The 12779-nt window shown below is 37.9% G+C and overlaps 1 protein-coding gene across 6 annotated transcripts in view; it reads left to right on the top strand.

The window, feature by feature from the left end:
* Positions 1 to 12779, top strand: part of ITGB8 (integrin subunit beta 8) — a 105292-nt gene that overhangs the window by 30638 nt on the left and 61875 nt on the right. For 5 of the 6 annotated variants that reach the window (XR_014814209.1, XR_014814210.1, XR_014814211.1 and 2 more), the window contains 1 exon segment: positions 10511 to 10596. Coding sequence is in view for 1 of the 6 variants with exons in the window: in NM_001097424.1 (NP_001090893.1) it covers positions 10511 to 10596 (86 nt within the window). In the remaining 5 variants the exon portion in view is untranslated. 6 annotated transcript variants of the gene reach the window in all.

Below are 12779 nucleotides of genomic sequence, written 5' to 3' on the forward strand. Positions count from 1 at the left end.
CATCTTTTCCAAAGAACTTCTTATGCTTCCTCCTTTTATGCCATGTCCCTTTACTTAATCTCTATTAAAATTTAACTCGGACTTTGGTTTGTGCCCAATTTTTAAAGAGCCCTAAACCATGCCCTCCTTCCCTATATTGTTTTAGCAGCCATTAGGAAACAGTTCCTGAATCAAAACTTGGAATAGCTAGATAATGGCAAGTGATTAAAATACTAACCTATTTCTTTGTTTTGATTTTTATATCAAATGATAACAAAATTTCTGTGTACAAGTGAGCTTTCAATAATTAAGTAATGTAATGTACTGTAATGTAACATGATTATGGCATACATCTCGAACAAGGAAGTCCTGAGGTTATACTCCAGACTTTATTCTACGTGTCCTCAATTTACCTTGTTTTAATGATTATCAAAGTAGAATACACATCCATTATAATAGTGTTTATTTTTCTTTTAAAGGAAGCATTTTTTTTTTTTTTTTTTGTCTTTTTGCCTTTTCTAGGGCCGCTCCCGTGCACATGGAGGTTCCCAGGCTAGGGGTCTAATCAGAGCTGTAGCTACTGGCCTACGCCAGAGCCACAGCAATGTGGGATCGGAGCCGCGTCTGCCACCTACACCACAGCTCACGGCAACGCCGGATCCTTTAACCCACTGAGCAAGGGCAGGGACCGAACCCGCAACCTCATGGTTCCTAGTCGGATTCGTTAACCACTGCGCCATGAAAGGAACTCCAAAAGGAAGCATTTTTATATAATTGTACAAGTTTAACTTAATTTGTATAGTAAATGCAATTAGGAAGAGGGTATTGTCTGATAAAAATGCATTTGTGCATTTTTCACAAATCATTCTGTCTAGGAGTAACAGGACGATCTAGAATGTTAATTCTAAACATCAAGGACTATAATCTTTCTGTTTTCATTCTTCATTCTTTCAGATAACTATGGGCATCTTATAAATTTTGTTGAAATTTTGTACTGTAGACTTTAGAACAGAAAAACATTAGAAATGTTTCCTAGAACTTTCACTTGATCTCATCACTTATGGGAAGCTCACAAGCTAAACACTGAAATTTCTGCAGTCTTTAGATTATGTTTTTCTGGTCTACTTTCTTCCTCCTTTCTCTTATATAGATTAAACATTCTCAAAATAACATTAGTAGGAGTTCTTAACCCACTGTGGTTCAGCAGGTTAAGAATCTGATTAGTAATCATGAGGATGCAGGTTCAATCCCTGGCTTCACTCAGTGGGTTAAAGGATGTGGTGTTGCCATGGCGTAGGTAATGGATGCGGTTCAGATCTGGCATTGCTGTGGCTGTGGCATCAGCTTGCAGCTGCCTTCTAATTTGACCCCTAGCCTGGGAAATTCCATATGTTGCAGGTGCGACCCTAAAAAACAAAATTAGTAAACATGTCATCTAAAACAAAGAATACATAAGTAAATTTCATGAGTATGTAGTTTTCTGATTTTTGTATACTCTCTCCTGTTAAGGATAGGTATTTATTATACATACCTCATGACAGTTATCGAAGTTGTTTCACATGTATTATACTCACTTAATTCTGGGTAATAATTCCAAAATTATCCATATTCAGTCAATGATCACTTGGAAAATGTGAACAAAATTAAGGTTTTCTAAGAGATTTTCAGAAATCCAATTACATTCATGTCAAACTGTATTTTTAATAGACTATAATAGATTGGACTGATGTGTGTATATTTGGCTAAATTGACTTTTTAGAAATTTTTATTTCATTTTATCTTTTATTGAAGTATAGATGATGTACAATATTATATAAGTTTCAGGGTTACAAAATAGTGATTCACAACTTTTTTTGCCTGTTTTTGATTTTTGATTTTTTTTTTTTTGTCTTTTTTTGCTATTTCTTTGGGCCACTCCCACGGCATATGGAAGTTCCCAGGCTAGGGGTCGAATCAGAGCTGTAGCCCCCAGCCTACGCCAGAGCCACAGCAACGCGGGATCCGAGCCGCGTCTGCAACCTACACCACAGCTCACGGCAATGCCGGATCGTTAACCCACTGAGCAAGGGCAGGGATCGAACCCTCAACCTCATGGTTCCTAGTCAGACTCGTTAAAAGGTTTTTTTTAATATTTTATATATTTTTAATATTGCTTTTTTAATATTTCATTGTTCATATAGAGAAATGTGTCCAATTTCTGAATGTTAATCTCGTATCCTGCTACTTTGCTGAGTTTGTTGATCAGTTCAATTAGTTTTTGTGTGGAATTCTTAGGGTTTTCTATACATAGTATCATGTCATCTGCATATAGTGAGTTTTACCTATCCAACTTTTCCACTTTGGATACATTTTATATTTTTTGTTTGTCTGATTGCTGTGGCTATAATGTCCAATACTATGTTGAATAGAAGTGGGTGAGAGTGGGCATCCTTGTCTTATTCCAGATTTTAGCAGGATGGCTTTTCAGCTTTTCTCCATTGAGTATTATATTCACTGTGTGTTTGTCATAAATGGCTTTTATTATGTTGAGATATTTTCCCTCTATATCCACTTTAGTTTTTATCATGAATGGATGTTGAATTCTGTCAGATGCTTTTTCTGAATCTATTAAAATGATCATGTGGTTTTTGACTTTTCTTTTGTTAATGAGGTATACTATACTGATTGATTTGTGCATGTTGAACCATCCTTGTGAACCTGGAATGAATCCCACTTGGTCATGGAGTGTGATATTTTTTATGTGTTGTTGGATTTGGTTGGCTAAAATTCTATTGAGAATTTTTGTATTTATATTCGTCAAAGATATTGGCCTATAATTTTCTTTTTTTTGTAGGATCTTTGTTTTTGGTATCAGGCTTCATAGAACGTCTTTGGGAGTGTTCCTTCTTCTTCAATCTTTTATAACAGTTTAAGAAGAATTGGTATGAGATTCTCTAGTTCCATCCATGTTGCTGCAAATGGTATTATGTCATTCTTTTTTATGGCTGAGTAGTATTCCATAGATTTACAAGGAGATCCTGCTGAGTAGCACTGAGAACTTTGTCTAGATACTCATGTTGCAACAGAACAAAGGGTGGGGAAAAAAATGTAATTGTAATGTATACATGTAAGGATAACTTGATCTCCTTGCTGTACAATGGGAAAATAAAAAAAAAAAAAAAAAAAAAAGAAGAATCGGTACAAGCTCTTCTTTGTATGTAAAATATGCCCTTTGCCCTAAGGTCGGTCCCTTGGAGGTATCTTGTTTTGTTATCCAGTCCTTTGGAGGATCTTGTTTTTTTATCCATTCTGCCACTCTATGTCTCCTGATTGGAACATTCAGTCCATTGACATTTAAGGTAATTACTGATAAATACATATTTATTGCCATTTTAAACCTTGTTTTCCAGTTGATTCTATGTTTCTCCTTTGTTGCTTTCTTTCACTTTTTTTTCTTTTTTTTTGCTAGGAGGATTTCCTTTTATTTTATGCTTGTGTCCTCTTCTTTTTTGGTTTTCATGCATCTGTGGTTTTTGATTTGCTGTTGCCCTGTTTTTCAAGTATGTGAACCCCTTCCTATATCTGCTTGCTTTAGACTGATAGTCTTATAGGCTCAAACACATTCTAAAAAAAAAAAAAGAGTCTAGATTTTCTTACTCTCCTTCCCCATATTTTATGACTTTGATGTCCTGTTTTACATCTTCAGGTTTATCCTTTTGCTGTTGTTCCTTGTATTTATCATCACTCTCACCAATAGTTTTTTTGTTTTGTTTTTTCTGTTTTTGTTTGTTGTTGTTTTTTGTTTGTTTGTTTTTTGTTTTTTAGGGCCACATGTGCGGCATATGTAAATTCCCAGGCTAGGGGTCAAATCAGAGCTACAGCTGCCATTCTAGGCCACATCCACAGCAATTCGGGATACAAGAGCTGCATCTGCGATCTACACCACAACTCACAGGAATGCCAGATCCCCAACCCACTGAGTAAGGTCAGGGATTGAGCCCAAATCTTCAGGGATACTAGTAGGATTCATTTCCACTGCACCACAACAGAAACTCTTGCAAATAGGTTTTGTTTATTTGCTTTTTTTTTTTATTTGTACACTGGCTTATATAAGTGATTACTTTCAATTGTGATTTCCCCCATCCTAAATCATCTTACTTCTTTCCTATTTTGATGAGACCTTTTAATATTTCTTTTAGTATAGCTTTAGTATTGCTGTATTCTTTTAGTTTTTGTTTGTCTAAAAAATTCTTTATTTTCCATTTCTATTTTAAATGATAATATTGCTGGGTAGAGTATTCGGAGGTTGAAAATTTTTCCCTTTTAGAACTTTTAATATATCTTGCCACTCTCTTCTGGCCTGTGTAGTGTTTCTCTAGAGAAATTAGCTGATAGCCTTATGAAGGTTCCCTTGTAATTAATTCTTCGTTTTTCTCTTGCTGCCTTTCAAATCCTCTCCTTATCTTTAACTTTTGCCATTTTTATTATAATATGTCTTGGTGCAGGTCTGTTTGTGTTCAATTTATTTGGGGCCTTCTGTGCTTCCTGTATCTGGATATCTGTTTCCTTCTTTAGATTGTACAGTTTTTAGCCATAATTTCTTCAAGTATATTTTCAATCCCCTTTCCTTTTCTTCTCCTTCTGCAATCCCTATTATGCATGGATTGGCACAGTTTATATAACCCCTAGGCCTCTTATATTGCTTTCAGTTTTTTTTTCATTTGGCTTTCTGTCTGCTGTCCTGATTGGGTGACTTCCATTATTCTATCTTCCAAGTCAATTATTAATTCCTCTGCATTATTTATTCTGCTGTCTAATGAATGTCTCAGCTTTTGTCTCAGCAAATGAATTTCCTAATTCTTCCTGGCTCCTCCTTATAGTTTCTAGTTCCTCTTTATAGTAATCTGCATTAAAGTTGATATCTGTTATAATTCCTTCAGTATTTTCATTACCTTCCTTTTGAACTTTGTGTCTCTTAGACTGCAGAGGTCTTTTTCATTGTTTGCTCCTTCAGTGGAAATCTCCTGTTCTTTTAACTGGGAATGGTTCCTATGCTTCTTCATTTTACTTAATTTTTCTTACCCTGTGAGTTTAGGCAAAACAATTATATACTATAGTCTCGAGGGCTATTTATATTTGAGAGACTACCTGGAAGCTTGTGAGAGCTGACTAGTTTTTGGCTTGAGGGTTGCTTTTGGTTTGGATACTTGCTGTCTCTGTTCTTGGTATGTGTAGGCCATTACCCCTTTGATAGGGTGTGTGAAAGCATATGGCCTACACATACTTCCAGGGAGGTGGAAGCAATGGGTGGTGCCTGCAGGTGGCACCTGGTGGCCAAGTCCTTGGTAGTGGTGGGGTCCCACAGGGAGGTGGGGGTGGCATGCTGCTACTGACTGCAGGGCCTTCAGCAGTGGCAGTGACCCTCAGGAGATGGGGGTGGCTCCCAGAGTCCTTAGCAGTGGCAACAATGGAGAGTGTTCATTCTTAGGGAGATGAAGGCAATAAGTGATGCCTGGTTGCAGGTCCCTCTGCAGCAGCAACCCCTGAGCTAACTGGGGCTATAGGCAGTGCCTGGTCATGGAACCCTCAGTGGTGTCAGGCTGTGCCCATCTCAGGAACCCGAGCTGGCTGTGGCAGTTTGCACCTGCCCCCATAGCCCATGCAAGAGGTGTTCAGACACCAAGAGCCCCATGTGCACAGGGGAAGAATTTCCTATGGTGGTCCACCCCCCTTGTCTCTCACTCCCAAACAGTGGGATGCCTTGCTTCTCTGGCAGGCCTAGGCCCCATCCCTCATTCCCTCAGCTTGGTGCATGGTTTCCTGTTCCCCTCAGTCTGTTTCTGCACAGCCAACCCTAGTCCTCTTCCTGGAACTGACCTCCAAATCCCAGCCCCTGAACAAGTGCCTCAGGCTGTGGTGTGTGAGGTGGTGGTATGGAAAGTCTGTGCAGATCTCTGCTTTGCCCTCCCAATACTGGCTGCTGCAGTTTTCTCTGAGGCTTTGAGGCTCCACCTCCATCAGCTGTCAGGTAAGTGACCCCCTAAGATGCAAATTCCTTTCCTCTTTCACAGCTTCATCTCAGGAGTGCTGGTCCCATGTTGATTCCTTTTTTTCTCTTCTCTCTCTCTGGATCTTTTTTTTTTTTTCCTTCCCTTTTTCTACGCAGTTATGTGGAGGGTTTTGTGCCCCTTTTGGAAGCTGGAGGTCTTCTGCCAGTGTTCAGTAGATGTTCTGTATGAATCATTCTACATGTAGATTGTTTTTTGTGTGTGTTTGTGGGAGGTGAGTGCCACTCTTACTCCTCTGCCATCTTGGTCCTGCCCTAATTTGGCTTTTGAGAAACATTTTAAAATAATTGATATAAATGCAATCACTTTTAACTTAAATTTTTTTTTAATATCAGCTGTATTTTAAAAACTTTGCCCTTTTAACACAAAGGACTTCAATTTTAAAGAACCAATTTACATTTCAAACAAATTTAAAGACACATAATGCCTTTCTTTTAAGATAGAACTATATATATATACACACACACACATATACTATATATACATGTATTTATATATATGTGTATTATGTGTGTGTTTATATATATACACATATAATTATTATAATATTAATTATAATATTATGTGTTTATATATACACATAAAATTATTATAATATTAATTATAGTCACATTACAATGGTCCCTTTACTGAGTGCCTAGTACATCTCAAGTGCTATTCTTGGCATGCTTATACTTGTGATACATCTAATATCAGCATTTTGATATAGTTAGCCCTGTGTTATGAGCCTCAGAGAATTTAGGTAACTAGCTTGAGGGCACAGAGTTGCTAAGTAGGAGTGCTGTGGAAATTTGGAACTTTGTTCCTAGTAACCACTTAGCAATGCTACTTCATCACATCTGCTACCTCCAGGTTTAACATGAGAAAAAGTAATACTTTCCACTCCTGCTCCCAGATCAAGAAATTTGAATTTTCAGAATGTACACACTTACTAACTGTATGAAGTTAAATGCTTTACCGATTTCTGTCATGGCAGTATATTTTTTCACAACATGGGGGTTTGTGAGACACTTAGGACCAAAACAAATTGATACAAAACAGAGTTCTGGAGGATATGCAGTTTAAAATATTATTCTGCTTCTACTGGCTTAAGAATGTAATTAGGATCTATAAAAATAATAGATAAAAATACAGTGCTGGACCATAAGGAACAAGGTGGTTAATGCCACATAACTGGACATAGCTGGACAAGGAGCTATCACTATCACAGAGGGAGGGAGGAAGAAGTGCTCAGGAACACCCTCTAATGAGGTGTCAGCACTGAGGGCTGATAGAGAACCACTGCTGGAAATCAGCCTTCCTGTGATGTTGCTTCAGGAATGGGATAAGCTGAGTAGACCTGGAGGCTGTTCTCCCCCCACACACACACTCCTGATACTTAATATCTAATAGCCCACATAGGAACATGACCATTCCGTATAAAGAACTGCTATGACTGGTCTATGATATTTTCCATATTTATTACTTGCCTATTTAATATTGAAAAGAAAATCCTTAAAATTCTGCTTACAAAAGTGTATCTGGCTTATCTTCTATAAAGTATAACCATGACCCTCTCCAGCAATAATATCTGACACTATTCCCATGGAATTCAACTTATGGCCTTCCTCCAGTTCTGCAGAACCCTAAGGCCCATCTCCTTTATAGCCATTTATGGGATCTTTTTTCTTGTAGTTAAGGAGACTCTGAGAAATGTCATTCTTGGAACCTGGGAAATATCGACAGAACCAAAGTCTCTATCTCTTTTGGTCATCATCGTTAGGTGTCCGAAGTTTGAGAACAGAGGTTGGCACAAAAACTTTTTAAAGAATACAGTCAGAAAATTCAAAGAAAATAGATGTTTGTTTAAATTCATTATTTACTACATGTACTATAGAAGTAGGAATCTGACTTAAACTTGAACTGGGTTAACTTTAGACAGAGTCAGACAACCATTAGAAACAAAGACCAGAGTCACAGAATCTACAGCATCTCTCCAAGAAGACTGCAATCCTAACCACCAGGGTAAAAATCCTACCTATTCAGTGAAAGGCTTGGTCAAGGCTGATCTGAAATAGACTTAATTCTGTGTTCCAACTGGGTCAAGCTTAAGTTGGTAAAGCTCAAGTAATGTTGGCAAATGTGCTTAATTTCTAGACCTAAACTGGTTTTCATTCTGGGAACAAAACTTAATAGGTCACTTGTCTTCTGAATACTTTAGGAATAAGCAGGTTTTTATAGTTTTGCAAAATAAGCCAGATGGTTATGGAATCTTCATAGTTGGTGACCACACTGGTAGTAAAGAAAGCCCAAACATTAGTTGTTTTTCAGTCCTTGGAATTCTAGGCCAGCAAAGAAAATTCTAGGCCAGTGCATCTAGATCAGGAAAGAAGTTTTAAAAGTAGATGTAAAGCCAAGGATAAAGGATGCAAGTAGACACAGAAAGGAGATAACAGAACAATGTTTGGGAAGAATGCTTTTAGCTTAACTCATTGGTGTCTGGGGAACTACAGTAAGAGTGCTCACTACCACCCCAGGTTAGCACTTCTCTGCCATGTTTACTCCCTGTATTCTTCACTCTCTTCATCCCCAGCACTCATCCAGTGCCACCTACTGGTTAGCACCATATTTTAACTCTGTCTTCTAGAATGTTGGGGCAAATTGTGAGAGAAGAAAAAGAGAAACCAGTAAGATGAGGACGACTATGGATTTTGTGGACTCTTTTTCTTTTCAAACCACCATGTCCATGTATGACTGGGCACACACAGAATCTTCTTTCATGCTTATTACATTTTTTAAAGAGATAAATACAAATGAAGAGAAACAATGAGATGGCAAGGGTGCATACTACATATTGCTGCTTCTGGGGAGCCATCCTTAAACATGCCCTCTTTTCCGACCACTGCCTTCCCTCTAAGCATAGTGACAACCTCCTCACTGTATTCCCATAATGCATTTGTGATATCTTGTGCTCATCATACTGTGTTTTATTGTTTGCTTATACAGTTTTTGCCTCACCTGGACTGTGCACTACTTACAACCAGGATGTTTATGTTATTTACTGAGTGCCTGTGAGATGAATAGAAGAATGCTGTGATTTCCAGTGTTCTTGGGATACTTCATAGTAAAGGATGGAATATGGGAAGCATGTAATGGTTCTACTCAAACCTCATGATAAAATAATTTATGACTCACTCTTCATTATATTTTATTTGGTTTAAATCTATAATGCTGAGCCTATTTTTAATGATCTAAGTAGTTAGTGGTTAGAAGGAAAAAGGTAAAAATAGTATCTTGGCACAACTATGATATTAAAATGTCATAGCCAAGTGTGGATATCTATGGAAAAGTGAATTGGTCATGACCTTAATGTGATCCAAAAACAGAAATTAAATTAAACTAATACAGTTAATTCATTTTTAACCACTTTACTTATACAATACTAAATCATGCAATTTTTATCTGGTTCTGATATCCTTCAGATGAAAATCATTGATTTTAATGCAGTCAGAATTATCAAGTGAATTACTCTGTGTGTCCATCAAGACTGTTTAGAAGAGGAGTTCCCATTGTGATGCAGCAGAAACGAATCTGACTACTAACCATGGGTTGCGGGTTCAATCCCTGGCCTCACTCAGTGGGTTAAGGATCCAGAGTTGCTGTGAGTTGTGGTGTTGGTCATAGACATGGCTCAGATCCTGCATTGCTGTGGCATAGGCTGGGACCTGTAGCTCTGATCTGACCGCTAGCCTGGGAACAAAAGCAAACAAAAAGAGATTGTTTAGAAGAAACTTCATTCACTGTGACTCAACATGGATTTACATGCTGAGATTGAGGTCTATATATGATTTTTTTTTTTTTCGTCTTTTGAGGGCTGTTACCTGCAGCATATGGAGGTTCCCAGGCTAGGGGTCCAGTCAGAGCTATAGCCACCGGCCTACCCGCCAAAGCCACAGCAACACCAGATCCGAGCCGCATCTGCACCTACACCACAGCTCACGGCAGCACCAGATCCTTAACCCACTGAGCAAGGCCAGGGATCAAACTCACAACCTCATGGTTCCTAGTCGGATTCATTTCCGCTGCACCATGATGGGAACTCCTATGTATGATTATTTTTACAGGAAAAATTCTTGATCCAAAAACACCTTATTGGTTCAGATAATGTGAAATACATTGAAACTTTAGCACACTAAAAAATGTGGAAGGTCCTCTACCATTGTAGCAGAATTCAAACCAAACCCCCAAACCTAAAGTCATATTTTTATCATCTCCTTTTCCCTAATCTTATAAAAACCAAGTAATAACTCTTCAGGAAATATGGTATATATCAATTGCAGTGGTCAGGTTAACTCCTCCCAAAGAAATTACATATTTTTTGATGTCTTGTACTTAAAAATGTGGGTCAGCTTATTTCACATTTGAAAATTTATTTTTGTCTAAAATTTTACATACTTTCCAATGTGAGAATAAACTGTAATGCCTCATTTTATCCTCCATTACAGAAGAAAACAGATGTACGTCTTCGAATGCAGTGTCCTGCACCAAGTGCCTTGCACTGGGTCCAGAATGTGGATGGTGTGCTCAAGAGGTGTGGTGCCTTTTTCTTTCTTTTCTTCCTTTTTTGCTCTTTTCTCTTTTCCTCACAGTTGACCTTGTTTCTAGCATGATTCCATTGCCCTAATATCCTGTGCCTTGAAGATGCTTCAGAGAGGACAAAGATACTGCTGAGCATTAGGAAAATTTTATTTGGTTTTATGCTTGGAAACAGCATATCTTGCTGAATATAAAGTATAGCCTTTTTATTAGGAAAATTATGGTAATTTGGAAATGAAGTGCAAACCGTTTTATGTTTTCCATCTGTTCTATAGAGAGAATTGGCAAACATGGATAATAACTTTTGATAGGTCACTATGCCTTGTGTGAAATCCTTGCTGCAGCGTGGGGCATTAGATTATATATGCAAGTTGGATCACTGTCTCTCCTTGCTTATTAAAGAAAAGCAAACTAATTTATTGGTCCATATCATTTGTTTTTATTTGAAATACTTGGAGATAAGTGATACACTCTTTCATAATAGTACATTAATTCATTGGCTACTTATGGAAAATGGGATGCTTTTCTTTTGACATGTGACCCTATTCATGAAATATTGTGTGCATTCAAATTCTGTGAAATGGAGAATAATCAGAAAATGACAATTCTTCAGAATTAGTGTTCATACATTCTAGCAAGAGAAGCCTATCCCAGTAACAAAACTTTAAAAAAAACAATTATAATGTGTTCCATCTTTGTTGGCTCTAAAGTTGTTTTGGGAGTTTTCCTTCGTTGGCAATTGTCAATCAGAACTGTTTTATATAGGAAGTTTAAATAAGGAAGCCATTTGCTAATCTGAGGTGTCTTTTTATGAAATTTCCTAGGTAATTTTACAATTATTTATATAATTCCCAGGAATTGGAACAAACAGATCTTGAAAGGCTTTTTGCTTGACATGAAGAGAAATCTCTGATTAAGCTGAAAAACTGAATCTTTCCAACCTCTCCTGTTACTACTTGCCCTTAGCATCCCCAGGAGAAGAAGAAATATAAAAAAGTAGCAAAGGATGGTGAACATTACTTTTTTTTTTTTTTTTCTATGCAGCTAGTCAGGAAAAAGAAAGGGGAGGGATAGCCATGTCTGAAAGTAAGCATTCCTCCTATTCACAGCCAAAAGCTTAAATGTACTCTGGGCTTTATCAGTCAGAAATCAGACATCACTCACAACCAGGCAGTGCTTTACCAGAACCCATGGAGTATGGCAATGTCAGAGAGAGGACAATTCCAGAGTTTCTAGGGCCAGTCTCATTCCCTTTTATAATCCAAACCTATTCTCTGAACCTCCTTTTCCTCATCTCTATAACCTTGAGTTGGGAGTTTATTTCCAGGCCTTTCTTGTCAGGAATGTTTCATGGCTTGTTTTTTCCTGACCTGACAGAACGTTCCATTTTAGATTTTTACTGCATCAATAAGGAAAATCATTAGAGTTGTGAAGTTTGTGCAAACCTGACCTCAGCTGAGATTTTAGTGAGTATAGTTTAGAGGAATTTTCAAAAGATGGTTCAAGAAACCCAGATGTCAGGTACATGCCAGCTATATAGAAAGTCAGAACACTCTTCCCCATCTTGTACCTCTGCTGGCCCAAAGAATCTGGAGAGTCACAATTATGAGAGTAGCAATGTCAGTCCTGCCATGCAGGATTTTGTGTATTCAGAGAAATGAGTGGTCAAATGGAAGGAGGTAAGCCAAGAAGGAAAGGTAGGGTGGCTGCCAGAGGTGTCTTCCATTGGTCCAATCCTCAGAAGGGGATCTCAGAAAACATCCAGAAATGACTTGGCTGTTCATGTCTCCAAATATTCATGTGTGTGGTGCAGTGTAGTCTAATTTACGTGTTGAAAAAGAAGGCTCTGAAATGAGATCACCTTAGATTCAAATCCAATTTCCTTCAGATTCCAACTATGCAAACTTGGTCAAGTTAACCTACCCATTCTGAACCTCAGTTTTCCCTAGCTGTAAAATGGAAATCCTAACTGTAACTATGACACACTGTTGTGGAGTTTAAGTGAAACTGTATGTGGGAAACATCTGGCACACAAGCCTTGCTTAAGTAATTATAAGACCTTCAGTGAGACTCTGGAGCAAGTAATTCAGACTTAAGGAAACTAAGCAAATTGCCTATGTTAAGAACACAATGTTACAGCAAACAACTAGTGTTAGGACTCAGTCACTCGCCATATCA

The sequence above is a fragment of the Sus scrofa genome, chromosome 9 (genome assembly GCF_054392235.1).
Source record: "Sus scrofa isolate SSC_HxYL_T2T_F1_AM1 chromosome 9, Sscrofa_HxYL_maternal_Yorkshire_Landrace_v2.0, whole genome shotgun sequence".
Taxonomy (NCBI): domain Eukaryota; kingdom Metazoa; phylum Chordata; class Mammalia; order Artiodactyla; family Suidae; genus Sus; species Sus scrofa.